This window comes from Pimephales promelas, chromosome 13 (assembly GCF_988280905.1).
Source record: "Pimephales promelas chromosome 13, fPimPro1.hap1.1, whole genome shotgun sequence".
NCBI lineage: Eukaryota > Metazoa > Chordata > Actinopteri > Cypriniformes > Leuciscidae > Pimephales > Pimephales promelas.
In genome coordinates, this window is record NC_142781.1 from 4,256,911 (window position 1) to 4,281,653 (window position 24,743).

At 36.4% G+C, this 24,743-nt stretch overlaps 1 protein-coding gene across 1 annotated transcript in view; it reads left to right on the forward strand.

Moving 5' to 3' along the window:
• nt5e (5'-nucleotidase, ecto (CD73)) overlaps nucleotides 1-24,743 on the forward strand; it is a 169,306-nt gene that overhangs the window by 128,048 nt on the left and 16,515 nt on the right. The window contains exon 3 of the mRNA XM_089118350.1: nucleotides 21,215-21,403. Coding sequence (XP_088974476.1) covers nucleotides 21,215-21,403 — 189 coding nt within the window. The remainder of the gene's footprint in view (nucleotides 1-21,214; nucleotides 21,404-24,743) is intronic.

The window sequence follows — 24,743 nt, forward strand, 5'->3', positions numbered from 1 at the left end:
GAAATTTTGATTTTCGATATCTCAGCTCTGGAAGGGTCTAGAGCCTCCATTGTTGCACTCAGGTCTAAGTCTCATGGCCCTCTATCAGAATCCAGAGTTTTGAGAAGATTAGGAATACTTAATTTTTTGCCCCAAAAAAAAACGTAAGGGGTAACACTGTCATTTTTTTTACGGGTCGAAATTTTGATTTTCGATATCTCAGCTCTGGAAGGGTCTAGAGCCTCCATTGTTGCACTCAGGTCTAAGTCTCATGGCCCTCTATCAGAATCCAGAGTTTTGAGAAGATTGGGGATACTTAATTTTTCGCCCAAAAAAAAAAAAACATAAGGGGTAACACTGTCTTTTTTTTTACGGGTCGAAATTTTGATTTTCCATATCTCAGCTCTGGAAGGGTCTAGAGCCTCCATTGTTGCACTCAGGTCTATGTCTCATGGCCCTCTATCAGAATCCAGAGTTTTGAGAAGATTGGGGATACTTAATTTTTCGCCCAAAAAAAAAAACGTAAGGAGTAACACTGTCGTTTTTTTTTCGGGTCGAAAGTTTGAATTTCGATATCTCAGCTCTGGAAGGGTCTAGAGCCTCCATTGTTGCACTCAGGTCTAAGTCTCATGACCCTCTATCAGAATCCAGAGTTTTGAGAAGATTGGGGATACTTAATTTTTCGCCCAAAAAAAAAAAACGTAAGGGGTAACACTGTCGTTTTTTTTTCTGGTCGAAATTTTGATTTTCGATATCTCAGCTCTGGAAGGGTCTAGAGCCTCCATTTTTGCACTCAGGTTTAAGTCTCATTGCCCTCTATCAGAATCCAGAGTTTTGAGAAGATTGGAGAAATTTCATTTTTCGCCCAAAAAAAAAAACGTAAGGGGTAACACTGTCGTTTTTTTTTCTGGTCGAAATTTTGATTTTCGATATCTCAGCTCTGAAAGGGTCTAGAGCCTCCATTGTTGCACTCAGGTTTAAGTCTCATGGCCCTCTATCAGAATCCAGAGTTTTGAGAAGATTGGGGATACTTAATTTTTCGCCCCCCAAAAAAAACGTAAGGGGTAACACTGTCGTTTTTTTTTTTCGGGTCGAAATTTTGAATTTCGATATCTCAGCTCTGGAAGGGTCTAGAGCCTCCATTGTTGCACTCAGGTCTATGTCTCATGGCCCTCTATCAGAATCCAGAGTTTTGAGAAGATTGGGGATACTTAATTTTTCGCCCAAAAAAAAAAACGTAAGGGGTAACACTGTCGTTTTTTTTTTCTGGTCGAAAGTTTGAATTTCGATATCTCAGCTCTGGAAGGGTCTAGAGCCTCCATTGTTGCACTCAGGTCTAAGTCTCATGGCCCTCTATCAGAATCCAGAGTTTTGAGAAGATTAGGGATACTTAATTTTTCGCCCAAAAAAAAAAACGTAAGGGGTAACACTGTCGTTTTTTTTACGGGTCGAAATTTAAATTTTCGATATCTCATCTCTGGAAGGGTCTAGAGCCTCCATTGTTGCACTCAGGTCTAAGTCTCATGGCCCTCTATCAGAATCCAGAGTTTTGAGAAGATTGGGGATACTTAATTTTTCGCCCAAAAAAAAAAAAACGTAAGGGGTAACACTGTCGTTTTTTTTTCGCGGCGAAATTTTGAGTTTCGATATCTCAGCACTGGAAGGGTCTAGAGCCTCCATTGTTGCACTCAGGTCTATGTCTCATAGCCCTCTATCAGAATACAGAGTTTTGGGAAGATTGGGGATACTTAATTTTTCGCCCCAAAAAAAAAACGTAAGGGGTAACACTGTCGTTTTTTTTTTTTCGGGTCGAAATTTTTAATTTCGATATCTCAGCTCTGGAAGGGTCTAGACCCTCCATTGTTGCACTCAGGTCTATGTCTCATGGCCCGTCCATCATAAAAGTTAATCTATCCATCATAAAAGTGCATCTATCCATCACAAAAGTGCATCTGTCCATCATAAAAGTGCATCTATCCATCACAAAAGTGCATCTGTCCATCATAAAAGTGCATCTATCAATCATAAAAGTGCATCTGTCCATCATAAAAGTGCATCTATCCATCACAAAAGTGCATCTGTCCATCATAAAAGTGCATCTATCCATCACAAAAGTGCATCTGTCCATCATAAAAGTGCATCTGTCCATCATAAAAGTTCATCTGTCCATCATAAAAGTGCATCTATCCATCATAAAAGTGCATCTGTCCATCATAAAAGTTCATCTGTCCATCATAAAAGTGCATCTGTCCATCATAAAAGTTAATCTATCCATCATAAAAGTTCATCTATCCATCATAAAAGTTAATCTATCCATCATAAAAGTGCATCTATCCATCACATAAGTGCATCTGTCCATCATAAAAGTGCATCTATCCATCACAAAAGTGCATCTGTCCATCATAAAAGTGCATCTATCCATCATAAAAGTGCATCTGTCCATCATAAAAGTGCATCTGTCCATCATAAAAGTGCATCTGTCCATCTTAAAAGTGCATCTATCCATCACAAAAGTGCATCTGTCCATCATAAAAGTGCATCTGTCCATCACAAAAGTGCATCTGTCCATCATAAAAGTGCATCTATCATCACAAAAGTGCATCTGTCCATCATAAAAGTGCATCTATCCATCATAAAAGTTCATCTGTCCATCATAAAAGTTCATCTATCCATCATAAAAGTGCATCTATCCATCACAAAAGTGCATCTGTCCATCATAAAAGTGCATCTATCCATCATAAAAGTGCATCTTTCCATCATAAAAGTGCATCTATCCATCATAAAAGTGCATCTGTCCATCATAAAAGTTCATCTGTCCAGTATAAAAGTGCATCTGTCCATCATAAAAGTTCATCTATCCATCATAAAAGTGCATCTATCCATCATAAAAGTTAATCTATCCATCATAAAAGTGCATCTGTCCATCATAAAAGTGCATCTATCCATCATAAAAGTTAATCTATCCATCATAAAAGTGCATCTATCCATCACAAAAGTGCATCTATCCATCACAAAAGTGCATCTGTCCATCATAAAAGTGCATCTATCCATCATAAAAGTGCATCTGTCCATCATAAAAGTGCATCTATCCATCATAAAAGTGCATCTGTCCATCATAAAAGTTCATCTGTCCATCATAAAAGTGCATCTGTCCATCATAAAAGTGCATCTATCCATCATAAAAGTGCATCTGTCCATCATAAAAGTGCATCTGTCCATCATAAAAGTTCATCTATCCATCATAAAAGTGCATCTATCCATCATAAAAGTGCATCTATCCATCACAAAAGTGCATCTGTCCATCATAAATGTGCATCTATCCATCATAAAAGTGCATCTGTCCATCATAAAAGTGCATCTATCCATCATAAAAGTGCATCTGTCCATCATAAAAGTTCATCTGTCCATCATAAAAGTGCATCTGTCCATCCTAAAAGTTCATCTATCCATCATAAAAGTGCATCTATCCATCATAAAAGTGCATCTATTCATCACATAAGTGCATCTGTCCATCATAAAAGTGCATCTGTCCATCATAAAAGTGCATCTATCCATCATAAAAGTGCATCTGTCCATCATAAAAGTGCATCTGTCCATCATAAAAGTGCATCTATCAATCATAAAAGTGCATCTGTCCATCATAAAAGTGCATCTATCCATCATAAAAGTGCATCTGTCCATCATAAAAGTGCATCTATCCATCATAAAAGTGCATCTGTCCTTCATAAAAGTTCATCTGTCCATCATAAAAGTGCATCTGTCCATCATAAAAGTGCATCTGTCCATCATAAAAGTTCATCTATCCATCATAAAAGTGCATCTATCCATCATAAAAGTTAATCTATCCATCATAAAAGTGCATCTGTCCATCATAAAAGTTCATCTGTCCATCATAAAAGTTCATCTATCCATCATAAAAGTGCAACTATCCATCATAAAAGTGCATCTGTCCATCATAAAAGTGCATCTGTCCATCATAAAAGTTCATCTGTCCATCATAAAAGTGCATCTGTCCATCATAAAAGTTCATCTATCCATCATAAAAGTGCATCTATCCATCATAAAAGTGCATCTGCCCATCATAAAAGTGCATCTGTCCATCATAAAAGTTCATCTGTCCATCATAAAAGTGCATCTGTCCATCATAAAAGTTCATCTGTCCATCATAAAAGTGCATCTATCCATCATAAAAGTGCATCTGTCCATCATAAAAGTGCATCTATCCATCATAAAAGTGCATCTGTCCATCATAAAAGTGCATCTGTCCATCATAAATGTGCATCTGTCCATCATAAAAGTGCATCTGTCCATCATAAAAGTGCATCTATCAATCATAAAAGTGCATCTATCCATCATAAAAGTGCATCTGCCCATCATAAAAGTGCATCTGTCCATCATAAAAGTGCATCTATCCATCATAAAAGTGCATCTGTCCATCATAAAAGTGCATCTATCCATCATAAAAGTGCATCTGTCCATCATAAAAGTTCATCTGTCCATCATAAAAGTGCATCTGTCCATCATAAAAGTTAATCTATCCATCATAAAAGTGCATCTATCCATCATAAAAGTTAATCTATCCATCATAAAAGTGCATCTATCCATCACATAAGTGCATCTGTCCATCATAAAAGTGCATCTGTCCATCATAAAAGTGCATCTATCCATCACAAAAGTGCATCTTTCCATCACAAAAGTGCATCTGTCCATCATAAAAGTGCATCTATCCATCATAAAAGTGATGGATAGATGGATAAGTGCATCTGTCCATCATAAAAGTGCATCTGTCCATCATAAAAGTGCATCTATCAATCATAAAAGTGCATCTGTCCATCACAAAAGTGCATCTGTCCATCATAAAAGTGCATCTATCCATCATAAAAGTGCATCTGTCCATCATAAAAGTGCATCTATCCATCATAAAAGTGCATCTATCCATCACAAAAGTGCATCTCTCCATCATAAAAGTGCATCTATCCATCACAAAAGTGCATCTGTCCATCATAAAAGTGCATCTGTCCATCATAAAAGTTCATCTGTCCATCATAAAAGTTCATCTATCCATCATAAAAGTGCATCTATCCATCATAAAAGTTAATCTATCCATCATAAAAGTGCATCTATCCATCACAAAAGTGCATCTGTCCATCATAAAAGTGCATCTATCCATCATAAAAGTTCATCTGTCCATCATAAAAGTTCATCTATCCATCATAAAAGTGCATCTATCCATCATAAAAGTTAATCTATCCATCATAAAAGTGCATCTATCCATCATAAAAGTGCATCTGTCCATCATAAAAGTGCATCTGTCCATCATAAAAGTGCATCTGTCCATCATAAAAGTGCATCTATCCATCATAAAAGTGCATCTGTCCATCATAAAAGTTCATCTGTCCATCATAAAAGTGCATCTGTCCATCATAAAAGTGCATCTGTCCATCATAAAAGTTCATCTATCCATCATAAAAGTGCATCTATCCATCATAAAAGTTAATCTATCCATCATAAAAGTGCATCTGTCCATCATAAAAGTGCATCTGTCCATCATAAAAGTGCATCTATCCATCATAAAAGTGCATCTGTCCATCATAAAAGTGCATCTGTCCATCATAAAAGTGCATCTATCAATCATAAAAGTGCATCTGTCCATCATAAAAGTGCATCTATCCATCATAAAAGTGCATCTGTCCATCATAAAAGTGCATCTATCCATCATAAAAGTGCATCTGTCCATCATAAAAGTTCATCTGTCCATCATAAAAGTGCATCTGTCCATCATAAAAGTGCATCTGTCCATCATAAAAGTTCATCTATCCATCATAAAAGTGCATCTATCCATCATAAAAGTTCATCTGTCCATCATAAAAGTGCATCTATCCATCATAAAAGTGCATCTGTCCATCATAAAAGTGCATCTATCCATCATAAAAGTGCATCTATCCATCACAAAAGTGCATCTGTCCATCATAAAAGTGCATCTGTCCATCATAAAAGTGCATCTGTCCATCATAAAAGTGCATCTATCCATCATAAAAGTGCATCTATCCATCACAAAAGTGCATCTCTCCATCATAAAAGTGCATCTATCCATCACAAAAGTGCATCTGTCCATCATAAAAGTGCATCTGTCCATCATAAAAGTTCATCTGTCCATCATAAAAGTTCATCTATCCATCATAAAAGTGCATCTATCCATCATAAAAGTTAATCTATCCATCATAAAAGTGCATCTATCCATCACAAAAGTGCATCTGTCCATCATAAAAGTGCATCTATCCATCATAAAAGTGCATCTGTCCATCATAAAAGTGCATCTGTCCATCATAAAAGTGCATCTATCCATCATAAAAGTGCATCTGTCAATCATAAAAGTTCATCTGTCCATCATAAAAGTGCATCTGTCCATCATAAAAGTGCATCTGTCCATCATAAAAGTTCATCTATCCATCATAAAAGTGCATCTATCCATCATAAAAGTTAATCTATCCATCATAAAAGTGCATCTTTTCATCACATAAGTGCATCTGTCCATCATAAAAGTGCATCTGTCCATCATAAAAGTGCATCTATCCATCATAAAAGTGCATCTGTACATCATAAAAGTGCATCTGTCCATCATAAAAGTGCATCTATCAATCATAAAAGTGCATCTGTCCATCATAAAAGTGCATCTATCCATCATAAAAGTGCATCTGTCCATCATAAAAGTGCATCTATCCATCATAAAAGTGCATCTGTCCATCATAAAAGTTCATCTGTCCATCATAAAAGTGCATCTATCCATCATAAAAGTGCATCTGTCCATCATAAAAGTGCATCTATCCATCATAAAAGTGCATCTGTCCATCATAAAAGTTCATCTGTCCATCATAAAAGTGCATCTGTCCATCATAAAAGTGCATCTGCCCATCATAAAAGTGCATCTGTCCATCATAAAAGTTCATCTGTCCATCATAAAAGTTCATCTATCCATCATAAAAGTGCATCTATCCATCATAAAAGTTCATCTGTCCATCATAAAAGTTCATCTATCCATCATAAAAGTTCATCTGTCCATCATAAAAGTGCATCTGTCCATCATAAAAGTTCATCTATCCATCATAAAAGTGCATCTGTCCATCATAAAAGTGCATCTATCCATCATAAAAGTGCATCTGTCCATCATAAAAGTGCATCTATCCATCATAAAAGTGCATCTGTCCATCATAAAAGTTAATCTATCCATCATAAAAGTGCATCTGCCCATCATAAAAGTGCATCTGTCCATCATAAAAGTTCATCTGTCCATCATAAAAGTTCATCTATCCATCATAAAAGTGCATCTATCCATCATAAAAGTTCATCTGTCCATCATAAAAGTTCATCTATCCATCATAAAAGTTCATCTGTCCATCATAAAAGTGCATCTGTCCATCATAAAAGTTCATCTATCCATCATAAAAGTGCATCTGTCCATCATAAAAGTGCATCTATCCATCATAAAAGTGCATCTATCCATCATAAAAGTGCATCTGTCCATCATAAAAGTTCATCTATCCATCATAAAAGTGCATCTGTCCATCATAAAAGTTCATCTGTCCATCATAAAAGTGCATCTGTCCATCATAAAAGTGCATATATCCATCATAAAAGTGCATCTGTCCATCATAAAAGTGCATCTGTCCATCATAAAAGTGCATCTGTCCATCATAAAAGTTCATCTGTCCATCATAAAAGTTCATCTATCCATCATAAAAGTGCATCTATCCATCATAAAAGTTAATCTATCCATCATAAAAGTGCATCTATCCATCACATAAGTGCATCTGTCCATCATAAAAGTGCATCTGTCCATCATAAAAGTGCATCTATCCATCACAAAAGTGCATCTGTCCATCATAAAAGTGCATCTATCCATCATAAAAGTGCATCTGTCTATCATAAAAGTGCATCTATCCATCATAAAAGTGCATCTGTCCATCATAAAAGTTCATCTGTCCATCATAAAAGTGCATCTGTCTATCATAAAAGTGCATCTGTCCATCATAAAAGTTCATCTATCCATCATAAAAGTGCATCTATCCATCATAAAAGTTAATCTATCCATCATAAAAGTGCATCTATCCATCATAAAAGTGCATCTATCCATCATAAAAGTTAATCTATCCATCATAAAAGTGCATCTATCCATCACATAAGTGCATCTGTCCATCATAAAAGTGCATCTGTCCATCATAAAAGTGCATCTATCCATCACAAAAGTGCATCTGTCCATCATAAAAGTGCATCTGTCTATCATAAAAGTGCATCTATCCATCATAAAAATGCATCTATCCATCATAAAAGTGCATCTGTCCATCATAAAAGTTCATCTGTCCATCATAAAAGTGCATCTGTCCATCATAAAAGTGCATCTGTCCATCATAAAAGTTCATCTATCCATCATAAAAGTGCATCTGTCCATCATAAAAGTTAATCTATCCATCATAAAAGTGCATCTATCCATCACATAAGTGCATCTGTCCATCATAAAAGTGCATCTGTCCATCATAAAAGTGCATCTATCCATCACAAAAGTGCATCTGTCCATCATAAAAGTGCATCTATCCATCATAAAAGTGCATCTGTCCATCATAAAAGTGCATCTATCCATCATAAAAGTGCATCTGTCCATCATAAAAGTTCATCTGTCCATCATAAAAGTGCATCTGTCCATTATAAAAGTGCATCTGTCCATTATAAAAGTGCATCTGTCCATCATAAAAGTTAATCTATCCATCATAAAAGTTAATCTATCCATCATAAAAAAATGCATCTATCCATCACATAAGTGCATCTGTCCATCATAAAAGTGCATCTGTCCATCATAAAAGTGCATCTATCCATCATAAAAGTGCATCTGTCCATCATAAAAGTGCATTTATCCATCATAAAAGTGCATCTGTCCATCACAAAAGTGCATCTATCCATCATAAAAGTGCATCTGTCCATCATAAAAGTGCATTTATCCATCATAAAAGTGCATCTGTCCATCATAAAAGTGCATCTATCCATCATAAAAGTGCATCTGTCCATCATAAAAGTTCATCTGTCCATCATAAAAGTGCATCTGTCCATCATAAAAGTGCATCTGTCCATCATAAAAGTTCATCTATCCATCATAAAAGTGCATCTATCCATCATAAAAGTTAATCTATCCATCATAAAAGTGCATCTATCCATCACATAAGTGCATCTGTCCATCATAAAAGTGCATCTGTCCATCATAAAAGTGCATTTATCCATCACAAAAGTGCATCTGTCCATCATAAAAGTGCATCTATCCATCATAAAAGTGCATCTGTCCATCATAAAAGTGCATCTATCCATCATAAAAGTGCATCTGTCCATCATAAAAGTTCATCTGTCCATCATAAAAGTGCATCTGTCCATCATAAAAGTGCATCTGTCCATCATAAAAGTGCATCTATCCATCATAAAAGTTCATCTCTCCATCATAAAAGTGCATCTATCCATCATAAAAGTTAATCTATCCATCATAAAAGTGCATCTATCCATCACATAAGTGCATCTGTCCATCATAAAAGTGCATCTGTCCATCATAAAAGTGCATCTATCCATCATAAAAGTGCATCTGTCCATCATAAAAGTGCATCTATCAATCATAAAAGTGCATCTGTCCATCATAAAAGTGCATCTATCCATCATAAAAGTGCATCTGTCCATCATAAAAGTGCATCTATCCATCATAAAAGTGCATCTGTCCTTCATAAAAGTTCATCTGTCCATCATAAAAGTGCATCTGTCCATCATAAAAGTGCATCTGTCCATCATAAAAGTTCATCTATCCATCATAAAAGTGCATCTATCCATCATAAAAGTTAATCTATCCATCATAAAAGTGCATCTGCCCATCATAAAAGTGCATCTGTCCATCATAAAAGTTCATCTGTCCATCATAAAAGTTCATCTATCCATCATAAAAGTGCATCTATCCATCATAAAAGTGCATCTGTCCATCATAAAAGTGCATCTGTCCATCATAAAAGTTCATCTGTCCATCATAAAAGTGCATCTGTCCATCATAAAAGTTCATCTATCCATCATAAAAGTGCATCTATCCATCATAAAAGTGCATCTGCCCATCATAAAAGTGCATCTGTCCATCATAAAAGTTCATCTGTCCATCATAAAAGTGCATCTGTCCATCATAAAAGTTCATCTGTCCATCATAAAAGTGCATCTATCCATCATAAAAGTGCATCTGTCCATCATAAAAGTGCATCTATCCATCATAAAAGTGCATCTGTCCAGCATAAAAGTGCATCTGTCCATCATAAATGTGCATCTGTCCATCATAAAAGTGCATCTGTCCATCATAAAAGTGCATCTATCAATCATAAAAGTGCATCTATCCATCATAAAAGTGCATCTGCCCATCATAAAAGTGCATCTGTCCATCATAAAAGTGCATCTATCCATCATAAAAGTGCATCTGTCCATCATAAAAGTGCATCTATCCATCATAAAAGTGCATCTGTCCATCATAAAAGTTCATCTGTCCATCATAAAAGTGCATCTGTCCATCATAAAAGTTAATCTATCCATCATAAAAGTGCATCTATCCATCATAAAAGTTAATCTATCCATCATAAAAGTGCATCTCTCCATCACATAAGTGCATCTGTCCATCATAAAAGTGCATCTGTCCATCATAAAAGTGCATCTATCCATCACAAAAGTGCATCTTTCCATCACAAAAGTGCATCTGTCCATCATAAAAGTGCATCTATCCATCATAAAAGTGATGGATAGATGGATAAGTGCATCTGTCCATCATAAAAGTGCATCTGTCCATCATAAAAGTGCATCTATCAATCATAAAAGTGCATCTGTCCATCACAAAAGTGCATCTGTCCATCATAAAAGTGCATCTATCCATCATAAAAGTGCATCTGTCCATCATAAAAGTGCATCTATCCATCATAAAAGTGCATCTATCCATCACAAAAGTGCATCTCTCCATCATAAAAGTGCATCTATCCATCACAAAAGTGCATCTGTCCATCATAAAAGTGCATCTGTCCATCATAAAAGTTCATCTGTCCATCATAAAAGTTCATCTATCCATCATAAAAGTGCATCTATCCATCATAAAAGTTAATCTATCCATCATAAAAGTGCATCTATCCATCACAAAAGTGCATCTGTCCATCATAAAAGTGCATCTATCCATCATAAAAGTGCATCTGTCCATCATAAAAGTGCATCTGTCCATCATAAAAGTGCATCTATCCATCATAAAAGTGCATCTGTCCATCATAAAAGTTCATCTGTCCATCATAAAAGTGCATCTGTCCATCATAAAAGTGCATCTGTCCATCATAAAAGTTCATCTATCCATCATAAAAGTGCATCTATCCATCATAAAAGTTAATCTATCCATCATAAAAGTGCATCTGTCCATCCTAAAAGTGCATCTGTCCATCATAAAAGTGCATCTATCCATCATAAAAGTGCATCTGTCCATCATAAAAGTGCATCTGTCCATCATAAAAGTGCATCTATCAATCATAAAAGTGCATCTGTCCATCATAAAAGTGCATCTATCCATCATAAAAGTGCATCTGTCCATCATAAAAGTGCATCTATCCATCATAAAAGTGCATCTGTCCATCATAAAAGTTTATCTGTCCATCATAAAAGTGCATCTGTCCATCATAAAAGTGCATCTGTCCATCATAAAAGTTCATCTATCCATCATAAAAGTGCATCTATCCATCATAAAAGTTCATCTGTCCATCATAAAAGTGCATCTATCCATCATAAAAGTGCATCTGTCCATCATAAAAGTGCATCTATCCATCATAAAAGTGCATCTATCCATCACAAAAGTGCATTTGTCCATCATAAAAGTGCATCTGTCCATCATAAAAGTGCATCTATCAATCATAAAAGTGCATCTGTCCATCACAAAAGTGCATCTGTCCATCATAAAAGTGCATCTATCCATCATAAAAGTGCATCTGTCCATCATAAAAGTGCATCTATCCATCATAAAAGTGCATCTATCCATCACAAAAGTGCATCTCTCCATCATAAAAGTGCATCTATCCATCACAAAAGTGCATCTGTCCATCATAAAAGTGCATCTGTCCATCATAAAAGTTCATCTGTCCATCATAAAAGTTCATCTATCCATCATAAAAGTGCATCTATCCATCATAAAAGTTAATCTATCCATCATAAAAGTGCATCTATCCATCACAAAAGTGCATCTGTCCATCATAAAAGTGCATCTATCCATCATAAAAGTGCATCTGTCCATCATAAAAGTGCATCTGTCCATCATAAAAGTGCATCTATCCATCATAAAAGTGCATCTGTCAATCATAAAAGTTCATCTGTCCATCATAAAAGTGCATCTGTCCATCATAAAAGTGCATCTGTCCATCATAAAAGTTCATCTATCCATCATAAAAGTGCATCTATCCATCATAAAAGTTAATCTATCCATCATAAAAGTGCATCTTTTCATCACATAAGTGCATCTGTCCATCATAAAAGTGCATCTGTCCATCATAAAAGTGCATCTATCCATCATAAAAGTGCATCTGTACATCATAAAAGTGCATCTGTCCATCATAAAAGTGCATCTATCAATCATAAAAGTGCATCTGTCCATCATAAAAGTGCATCTATCCATCATAAAAGTGCATCTGTCCATCATAAAAGTGCATCTATCCATCATAAAAGTGCATCTGTCCATCATAAAAGTTCATCTGTCCATCATAAAAGTGCATCTGTCCATCATAAAAGTGCATCTGTCCATCATAAAAGTTCATCTATCCATCATAAAAGTGCATCTATCCATCATAAAAGTTAATCTATCCATCATAAAAGTGCATCTGCCCATCATAAAAGTGCATCTGTCCATCATAAAAGTTCATCTGTCCATCATAAAAGTTCATCTATCCATCATAAAAGTGCATCTATCCATCATAAAAGTTCATCTGTCCATCATAAAAGTTCATCTATCCATCATAAAAGTTCATCTGTCCATCATAAAAGTGCATCTGTCCATCATAAAAGTTCATCTATCCATCATAAAAGTGCATCTGTCCATCATAAAAGTGCATCTATCCATCATAAAAGTGCATCTGTCCATCATAAAAGTGCATCTATCCATCATAAAAGTGCATCTGTCCATCATAAAAGTGCATCTGTCCATCATAAAAGTTAATCTATCCATCATAAAAGTGCATCTGCCCATCATAAAAGTGCATCTGTCCATCATAAAAGTTCATCTGTCCATCATAAAAGTTCATCTATCCATCATAAAAGTGCATCTATCCATCATAAAAGTTCATCTGTCCATCATAAAAGTTCATCTATCCATCATAAAAGTTCATCTGTCCATCATAAAAGTGCATCTGTCCATCATAAAAGTTCATCTATCCATCATAAAAGTGCATCTGTCCATCATAAAAGTGCATCTATCCATCATAAAAGTGCATCTGTCCATCATAAAAGTGCATCTATCCATCATAAAAGTGCATCTGTCCATCATAAAAGTGCATCTGTCCATCATAAAAGTTCATCTGTCCATCATAAAAGTGCATCTGTCCATCATAAAAGTGCATATATCCATCATAAAAGTGCATCTGTCCATCATAAAAGTGCATCTGTCCATCATAAAAGTGCATCTGTCCATCATAAAAGTTCATCTGTCCATCATAAAAGTTCATCTATCCATCATAAAAGTGCATCTATCCATCATAAAAGTTAATTTATCCATCATAAAAGTGCATCTATCCATCACATAAGTGCATCTGTCCATCATAAAAGTGCATCTGTCCATCATAAAAGTGCATCTATCCATCACAAAAGTGCATCTGTCCATCATAAAAGTGCATCTATCCATCATAAAAGTGCATCTGTCTATCATAAAAGTGCATCTGTCCATCATAAAAGTGCATCTGTCCATCATAAAAGTTCATCTGTCCATCATAAAAGTGCATCTGTCCATCATAAAAGTTCATCTGTCCATCATAAAAGTGCATCTGTCTATCATAAAAGTGCATCTGTCCATCATAAAAGTTCATCTATCCATCATAAAAGTGCATCTATCCATCATAAAAGTGCATCTATCCATCATAAAAGTTAATCTATCCATCATAAAAGTGCATCTATCCATCACATAAGTGCATCTGTCCATCATAAAAGTGCATCTGTCCATCATAAAAGTGCATCTATCCATCACAAAAGTGCATCTGTCCATCATAAAAGTGCATCTGTCTATCATAAAAGTTCATCTATCCATCATAAAAGTGCATCTGTCCATCATAAAAGTTCATCTGTCCATCATAAAAGTGCATCTGTCCATCATAAAAGTGCATCTGTCCATCATAAAAGTTCATCTATCCATCATAAAAGTGCATCTGTCCATCATAAAAGTTAATCTATCCATCATAAAAGTGCATCTATCCATCACATAAGTGCATCTGTCCATCATAAAAGTGCATCTGTCCATCATAAAAGTGCATCTATCCATCACAAAAGTGCATCTGTCCATCATAAAAGTGCATCTATCCATCATAAAAGTGCATCTGTCCATCATAAAAGTGCATCTATCCATCATAAAAGTGCATCTGTCCATCATAAAAGTTCATCTGTCCATCATAAAAGTGCATCTGTCCATTATAAAAGTGCATCTGTCCATTATAAAAGTGCATCTGTCCATCATAAAAGTTAATCTATCCATCATAAAAAAATGCATCTATCCATCACATAAGTGCATCTGTCCATCATAAAAGTGCATCTGTCCATCATAAAAGTGCATCTATCCATCACAAAAGTGCATCTGTCCATCATAAAAGTGCATTTATCCATCATAAAAGTGCATCTGTCCATCATAAAAGTGCATCTATCCATCATAAAAGTGCATCTGTCCATCATAAAAGTTCATCTGTCCATCATAAAAGTGCATCTGTCCATCATAAAAGTGCATCTGTCCATCATAAAAGTTCATCTATCCATCATAAAAGTGCATCTATCCATCATAAAAGTTAATCTATCCATCATAAAAGTGCATCTATCCATCACATAAGTGCATCTGTCCATCATAAAAGTGCATCTGTCCATCATAAAAGTGCATTTATCCATCACAAAAGTGCATCTGTCCATCATAAAAGTGCATCTATCCATCATAAAAGTGCATCTGTCCATCATAAAAGTGCATCTATCCATCATAAAAGTGCATCTGTCCATCATAAAAGTTCATCTGTCCATCATAAAAGTGCATCTGTCCATCATAAAAGTGCATCTGTCCATCATAAAAGTGAATCTATCCATCATAAAAGTTCATCTCTCCATCATAAAAGTGCATCTATCCATCATAAAAGTTCATCTATCCATCATAAAAGTGCATCTATCCATCATAAAAGTGCATCTATCCATCACATAAGTGCATCTGTCCATCATAAAAGTGCATCTGTCCATCATAAAAGTGCATCTATCCATCATAAAAGTGCATCTGTCCATCATAAAAGTGCATCTGTCCATCATAAAAGTGCACTCCTCCCAGGCCCGAGTTTTTGCCTCCACAAACAACCCGGGCTGCAGTCCGCTTGGCCTGCCGGTACCAGTCAGCTGCCTCAGGAGTTCCACAAGCCAGCCAGGCCCCATAGGCCTCCTTCTTCAGCTTGACGGCATACTTTACTTCCTGTGTCCACCACCGGGTTCAGGGATTGCCGCCTCGATAGGCACCGGAGACCTTACGGCTGCAACTCTGAGCAGCCGCTTCGACAATGTAGGTGGAGAACATGGTCCACTCGGACTCAATATCTGCAGCCTCCCTCGGGATCTGGTCAAAGCTCCTCCAGAGGTGGGAGTTGAAGATCTCTGCCAAACGTTTCCAGCAGACCCTTACAGTACGCTTGGGTCTGCCGAGTCTGTTTAGCTTCCTCTCCCGCCATCGGATCCAACTCACCACCAGGTTGTGATCTGTTGACAGCTCTGCCCCTCTCTTCACCCAAGTGTCCAAGACATATGGCTGCAGTCAGATGAAACGACCACAAAGTCGATCATCGACCTACGCCCTAGGGTGTTCAGGTGCTGCATGCACTGATGGACACCCTTTTGCTTGAAGATGGTGTTGGTTGTGGACAAACTGTGACTAGCACAGAAGTCCAATAACTGAACACTACTCGGGTTCAGGTCAGGGGGGCCGTTCTGTCCCTAGAGCTAGTTTCCATGTCCAGGGATCGGGTTGTTGAGGCCCCCGCCTTCGACTGCCGCCCAATCTTCTCAGCACCAGCCCCTTACGGTCCCTCCTGAAGGTGGTGAGCCCACGGGAAGGAGGCCCCACGTTGCTTCTTCGGACTGAGCCCTGCCGGACACCGTGTGGGAGGCCCTGCCACCAGGCGCTCACATACTGGCTCCAAGGTGGGGCCCCGGCTGTCCTTGTTTTCACTTCACTCATAAGGTTTTTTGAACCGTTCATGGTCTGACCCGTCGCCTAGGACCGGTTTGCCTTGGGAGACCCTACAAGGGGCATATAGCCCCGGACAACATGGCTCATAGGGTCGTTCGGGTACTCAAACCCCTCCACCACGTTAAGGTGGCAGTGCAAGGAGGGGTTGATTAGAATCACTTTTTTCAATTTCAGTTTATTCTAATGGGGATTTGTTATACCCTATATGAAGAGTTCAGATGCAAAAGCCTCGAAGTGCCATTTGAAATTTTCTTCTAAAATTATCATTTTTTTATCAAGCTTGTATATTTAAGTTCAGTAATTTCACTTAAATGACAATGAAGATTACCTATTAATGGTCATTTAAGTGAAATAACTGAACTTAAATACACAAGCTTGATAAAAATGGTCATTCTAGAACCAAATTTCAAATGGCACTTCGAGGCTTTTGCATCTGAACTCTTCATATATACATTACACATACAGTATTTGAATATATGAGTGGTTTTCTGTTTTGTTTCAATAAATATAACACCAATATAATGGTTTGAATAGTATCTACTTATTATGGGAGATGTTCATTTGGACCAACATGTTTCAGGTGGGGATCATCAACATTTGCTTCTTAGACATCCTAAAGACTGTAAAAGTACAAAAGTTAGAAAACATATATCAATAGGGTCCTGAGGACAGGAGTTCCAGTGATCCAATGTCACAATTTATTTGTACATTTTTTGGTGTTCATTTGAGTGTTTATGCACTATACATCATCTAATCATGACTTGATGATGAATTTAGGGTCTCAGGTATATCTACCATAAGAGAGCGCGTCTTTTTCCACTCGTAGAGTGGGAGCATTCGTGGAATTTCCAGAGAGTTGGGGGCATCAAATTCAGGTTTCACCTCCTGTATCATGATCCCACCGGTCCAGTTCACCACATTTGAGCCATGAATGTTTGTTGTTATTTTGTTCAGATTGTCCCACTCGAGATGAAACACATTCCCTCACCAGTAGTAATAATAATAATAATGAAAGTATAATTAATTAATTATTAAGCATAAAAAAATTTTTTTTCAACTTAACAGAAACCTGGAGAGACCATTATCTGCCAGTCAATGTGGGCTTCCATAACGCTAAATGCTCTTCACCAAGAAAAACCTTTCTAATTGTGTGTTGGTGCATGGTGTAGGCTATGTATTTGTGTAGTTAGTTTAAAAATGTATGTTAAATAAACCTCACATTACGAGTGAATCCTAATTACATGATGTGATTTTTAATTAATGTATATTTTTGAACACGTTGTATCTTAAAATGTATTATTTAATTAAAATATCTATGTTATATTTTTAATGTGCAACAAGTGAACATTGGGAACAAGCTCAACATGTGCTCAACAATAATTTACATAGCCAGTTATGAAAAATGGAGGAGATTTATCAAATCGAAAACTAAAGGAGAAAAACAGACTGCCTATAAATGTGCTTTTTTGCTTTTTTGGATATCCAGGGTGGCAACCAATATAGCCAGAAAATACATACATGTGACAATATTTCAGGTGGGGATCATCAACATTTGCTTCTTAGACATCCTAAAGACTGTAAAAATACAAAAGTTAGAAAACATATATCAGAAGGGTCCATAGGGGAGGAGTTCCAGACATTTTTTGGTGTTTATTTGAGTTTTTATGCACTATACATCATCTAATCAAGACAATCCTCATATCTATCAATTCCTCATGCAAAGACGAAGAGAAAATGGGGTAGATTGTGTCTGTAGGATGTATTATTCAGATTCTATGTAGGTTTAAAGTTTTCATTTTCCGCAGCCAAAAATCAAGCACGGACACAAAAGATGATACAAAAAAATCACATATGGGACAAAAATTTGCGCGGGGAACATCAAAATTCCTTTTCTAGACACCTTAAGGATTACAAAAAACTAGGTTAAAAAATATATCTTTCGGGTGCAGGTGAACCCCCCCTTCCTACCCTACTATTATATGTCTTTGTAACTTAAACTTTGTGTAAAACATGCTTGAGATATTTAAGGCTATCAGTTTCCACACACTGCCTTGGTTTAACTTACAATTCTGATACAAATATTGCATTAATTATTTGAGTATTTTGAATTTATTTAATTTGTTTTTGACTAATTAGACTATATGTTTTCAACATGCACCCTTAAGTAACACCAGCACAACTTCCCTCGTAAACTTGTAGCAGAACCATAACTCAATTGTGCGAAAGTAACTCACATGAATGCATATCACAATAACATTCTGTATATCACATTTTTCAATATATTAAAAGCTGTAATTCTGTATGTATTACAGATTCTAATATATTAACACAATGTTTTATTCTGTATATATTTCATTGCATTAAACAATATTGACCATAAATGTATGGAAATATATTTTCTTCACGTAATTTGGTTGCTACAGGAACTGAATTAAGAAGTCATTTAAGTCAGGTTTATTTGTTTAAAAAAAATGTTCAGTACACAGCATTTCAAAGCAGCTTCACAGAAGACATTACTATATTATGTGTCATTATAAAAATATGGTTTTGTGGTACAAGAGTACAAGTAAAAGTATTTCCTATCAGGGAGCTGCCAGAATGTTATTCTTTAGTCCTTTAGTTTCCCAGTGTGCAAGCAAGATTACGGGCAGACTTGAATAATGCAGTGTAACTATGAGTTCAGGAAGGGAATGAATAGGTTAAAAAGAGGAGTATGAAATTAAAGGCTTATGAAACCCCCTAATTGTTGAAGGATGTTGAAGTACAACTCACGTAAAGCAAATTTGCACATTTTCCAGAGAAAATTCTTACTTCCAAAAAGAATAACCTGTGAATCTGAATGGCAGTATCCACACCTAACTGACAGACAAACTCTCCTCAAACACTGTATTTATCCGCGCTGTGCCATGTCGAGGGTGTTGAAGTATAACTCACGTACAGTTGATAATTACAGTGCGAAACTCTCGCACTGTACTCCCTATTTTAATGCACCTTAGACATTGCAAATAACACACACACACTAAAAAGGAAAAGGAAAAGATAGGGACTGATGAGATGTGGGGGAAGGCTATCTTATATTATATTATCTTATATATTATATTATCTTATTATATCATATTTTATTTTATGCAGGATTGACAATGGAAATTGTTACATAGGAGGAAGGATTGAAATAAAAATCTACCAACACAATATGGGCACTATGATGGTAGTGGGGAGTGGGATGGTGATTGTAATGACAAAATGGTTACTTTGTTTACGCATACCCACACTCACACCCGCTCACATTCACACTTATATCAAGCACTTAAACCACTCTTGCCTCTGCTGGAATTATGCATTTACAAGATTGCTCACTACGGCACTATGTTGGTTTGTTTGTATGTATGTCTGACTGTTAAATTAAAAAAAGCAATTGCAGATTTCAAACAGAGATGGCGACAAAGATGAAAAACTACGTACTGCAGCTTTAAATTTCAGTTTAATAAATAGAAATAAATGCACAAGTCTATTACTGTCCCAATGTCTTTGTATTAGCAACTTACAACCTTGATTAAAACATCCTTGAGAAATTTAAGTACACTCAACTAATTACATATTACAGTATATATTGTAAATATATTTTTCAATAAATGAAAAGTGTCAATTCCTTATGTATTGTGTATATTGTAATAAATAACACAATATATTAATGCAATTATATAATTTCATTTATTTTCACCATATTTCGTTCCGTAAGGGCTAACACTGTTTAGGTTTGCAACGCTGCATCTGAACAAACATCCAGAATTCTGAAACAATGTCCTCTGGACAAACAAAAACAAAGTGGACCTATTTTTTTTATTAGGTCAACTTTGTATTCGCAACTTACCTAAATTACCTAATTTTAAGACCTGCTAACGACCAGATGATTTTTTTATTATGTCCTGATATGTAAAACCATAAAATTATAATAATATAAATAATAATTATATATAATGTGAATTTAATATTACATGAATTTTCTGGGAGTTAATGGGAATCTTATAGGCTCCTCCCTTATTTTCAAAATACATGACCACATCGAATAGGCTACTCTAGGATACTATATTCCCTTATATCATGCACATCAAGAAATGCACTGACACATACAAAATCTAGCTGTTTTTGCAGAACGCAATGGCTATAATGTTCTGTTGTTCAATCAAACTCTTGTCAGTTATACACCCGTTCCATCCAAAGCCATCCCAGATAGCAAACTGACATTGAATCAACGTGGAAATATGACATCGAAACAACGTTGATCTGACATAGTTTTGCTCATCGAATTAACGTTGAACCAACGTCAGACGCGTCATTCTTTCAAAACTAACGGAAAATCAACTTGAAATCAACGCGTTGTTTCAACGTTATGAAAGCAAACCAATTTTCGATTTTCATTTAGCTTTGAAGAATGCCGCGTCTGACGTTGGTTCAACGTTAATTCGATGAGCAAAATCAACGTTGTTTCAATGTCATGAGAGACGTCGTTTCCACGTTGATTCAATGTCAGTTTGCTGTCTGGGATGGCACCGACAAATAAAGCTTTAATCTCCTCTTCTAACCCCAGGTTTAGCATCTTAATGATGCTATCGTTCTACCTCCGCTAAGCCCATATCTGTTGATCAGGTTCAGTTGAGAGTAATTGATCCACCTGGTGGCACATTTAAACAGATTAGGGTAGATAGGTTGATATTCGGGTTATGTTACCCTGCAGTAATTTGATGGTGTTTTTTACAGGCCCTCATCTCCAATTTGAGGATGAGGTTACTTCTTTACAGCTTCAAGTGGACAAGCTCACTGCTTTGGGAGTTAATAAGATCATTGCCCTTGGACATTCTGGCTTCGCAGTGGACAAAAAGATTGCCAAGAAAGTTCGGGGAGTGGATGTTGTGATTGGAGGACACACCAATACATTCTTATTCACAGGTATGTATCATATAATTGCTGCAATGTGCGTGAGTTATATGTGTATTTATTACTCATCCAGGAACGTCAGTTTACACTTATGTAATTTTCTCATCATTTACTTGCGCTAAGTGCATTTAATTGCACTCAACTGTCCAATTTTGGTGAGCTCTTGCAAATTGTGGCCTCTTTGTCCTATTTGTAGTGGAGATGAGTGGTACCTGGAGGGGTCTTTTGCTGTTGTAGCCCATCCGCCTCAAGGTTGTGTGTGTTGTGGCTTCTTCACAAATGCTTCACTGCATACCTTGGTTGTAACGAGTGGTTATTTCAGTCAAAGTTGCTCTTCTATCAGCTTGAATCAGTCGGCCCATTCTCCTCTGACCTCTCCCATCAACAAGACATTTTCTCCCACAGGACTGCCGCATACTGGATGTTTTTCCCTTTTCACAGCATTCTTTGTAAACCCTAGAAATGGTTGTGTGTGAAAATCCCAGTAACTTTGCAGATTGTGAAATACTCAGACACCAACAACCATGCCACGCTCAAAATTGCTTAAATCACCTTTCTTTCCCATTCTGACATTCAGTTTGGAGTTCAGGAGATTGTCTTGACTAGGAGCACACCCCTAAATGCATTGAAGACACTGCCATGTGATTGGTTGATTAGATAATTGCATTGATGAGAAATTGAACAGGTGTTCCTAATAATCCTTTAGGTGAGTGTATATATTGAAAATATTAGGTAAAGGAACCAAAACAGTATGAATCATTTTAGTTGTCTTAATTCCTTTAGCAAACAGTTCATTTTCATTATTGTGCCTGTAAAAATGTATTTTACGAGATTCTGTTACCGTTCTTATTATATTATTTTATTTCATCTACAGCACACATTTAGAGCGCTCAATCCACTTCATAGTGCTTCAGTTATCAGCTTACGCACAGTGAGGACAGGCTATAAAGTGTACAGGCCTAACTATTGAACTTATGCTTAATCTTATATAAATTAGATACATTTATTACATAGACTAGACATATTTAATTTCTGATATCTACATATATCTGTTTGCTGATGTTTCTTTTTCTGGACACAAACACCCCAGACAGCAAACTGACATTGAATCAACGTGGAAACGACGTCTCTCATGACATTGAAACAACGTTGATTTGCTCATCGAATTAACGTTGAACCAACGTCAGACGCGGCATTCTTCAAAGCTAATTGAAATCGAAAATTGTTTTGCTTTCATAAAGTTGAAACAACGCGTAGATTTCAAGTTGATTTTCCGTTAGTTTTGAAAGAATGACGCGTCTGACGTTGGTTCAACGTTAATTTGATGAGCAAAACAATGTCAGATCAACGTTGTTTCGATGTCATATTTCCACGTTGATTCAATGTCAGTTTGCTATCTGGGACTGTACTGCACACATCGGTTTTTGGTATCAGAGCATTTGAATGGGTCGGAGTACACAAGCGCAGTATCATCTAGTGCTAACTTAAACATCTCTGATTGGCCATTGCGTTCAAGAAATCAACAGATATTTTGTGATTGGCACCAGGGAACACCTCTGCCATGAAGGGTCCACGTGAATGTCCGGACTCATGGTTTCCCAGCAGAGTCCCCAGTTGGGTCAGGAGAACTTACAAGCCTTGTCATTTCGGAGATACTCTGATTCAGTCACCTTGCCATAACAGTTTTGTTCCTTGTCAAAGTCGCTCAGATCTTTATTCCTGCTCATTTATCCTGCATCCAACACCAACCCGATCACACTAAACACAGCAAAATCCCCAGTGTTAAATTAACACTGAGAGTGTGAATTAAATAAACTTTGAGCAGAGTGTTAAATGAACACTGAAGCAGTGTTAAAGTTAATGAGATAATTAAGTGAATAATTGAGTGATGATTGAGCAGTATTGAAGACACCTGATGTTAACAAGCAGAATCTCTGAAGGAGAAAACCGGAAATTTTAAGTCACCATTATGGAGATCAGTGTTTGCTTTAGCTGGTCTCTTGACCCTTAAATAATTAACTTTAGATTTTGTTTGGCTGCAGTACATGAATTAAAACAGCCAGATAAACAAATAGAAAAGGTGATCTGATGGTGATGGTTGTGTTTTAACATAATCATTAATTCACAATCATTTGACCTGAATCACTGAATTCATATAGATTCTAATTTCTGAGTAAGGTTTACTTTATTAATTATAGCAGCAGTGACCTTGTACAGCACAATATTCTCAACGTCTACAGAATATTCAAAATAATTTCTTGAAAGCTTTTCTTATAAAATGTTTTACTTCTCTGCAATGTTAAGACACACAGACATCAATAATTAGCCTGTGAATCTCGACAATGGTAACAGTTATAAAGCATGTTTCATTGCATTCTTGGTGCCACCAATCAAAACTCATTCATGGCTCCCATCATGCATTTCTGCATGAATAAATAATGAACTTATGTTCAGAGGTGATCTGTTTGTCACCATTGCTGAGATTAGTGTGTTAATTATTGATGTCTGTGTGTGCCTATGTAAAATATTTTTGGGATATTTTTTGATTTTTTTTTTATCGTTTTTCATCGAAAAGGCTAAAAATTTTATGTCCTAAAATGACCATGCTGCTAAAATCCTTAAGGTAAATTTAACTCAGAATTTATGCTCTTGATGAGTTCAGCGATTCAGGTCAATTAATGATTGTGTTGAAACACAACAAACACCATCAGATCGCCTTTTTTCATCTGGCTGTTATAAGTCACATAGAGCAGCCAAACGAAATCTAAAGTTAATGATTTAAGGGTCAAGAGACCAGCTAAACCAAACACTGATCTCCATAATGGTGACTTAAAATTTCCGTTTTAATCCTTCAGAGATTCTGCTTGTTAACATCAGGTGTCTTCAATGATGCTCAATCATCACTCAATTATTCACTTAATTATCTCATTAACTTTAACACTGCTTCAGAAAGTTTTGAATGTAACGAGAAGTTTGACTGGGTGTGAGTGGGGGGCTAATAGGGAGACAATGCTGCTAATTTATCAGGCCATGATTAGATCTGCTCTAGATTATGGGTGCTTGGTGTATGGATCTTCCAAAACTGTTCTATCTAGGTTAGATGGGGTGCAGGCAAGGGCTTTGAGGCTTTGCTGTGGGGCCGTTAGAACTTCCCCAGTTCCTGCACTACTCTTTGAAATGGGAGAAATGCCCTTATGGTTAAGATGTATTAAATTAGGGTTACAGTACTGGGTAAAACTTAGTGGGTGTATAATCATACCTTCCCAGCAAGGTGTCTGTTACAAGAGGTTGCTGGAGCTAATAGATTATAGATATAATACATTTTTTGTCATAGTAAATCAGTGGGCAGGGA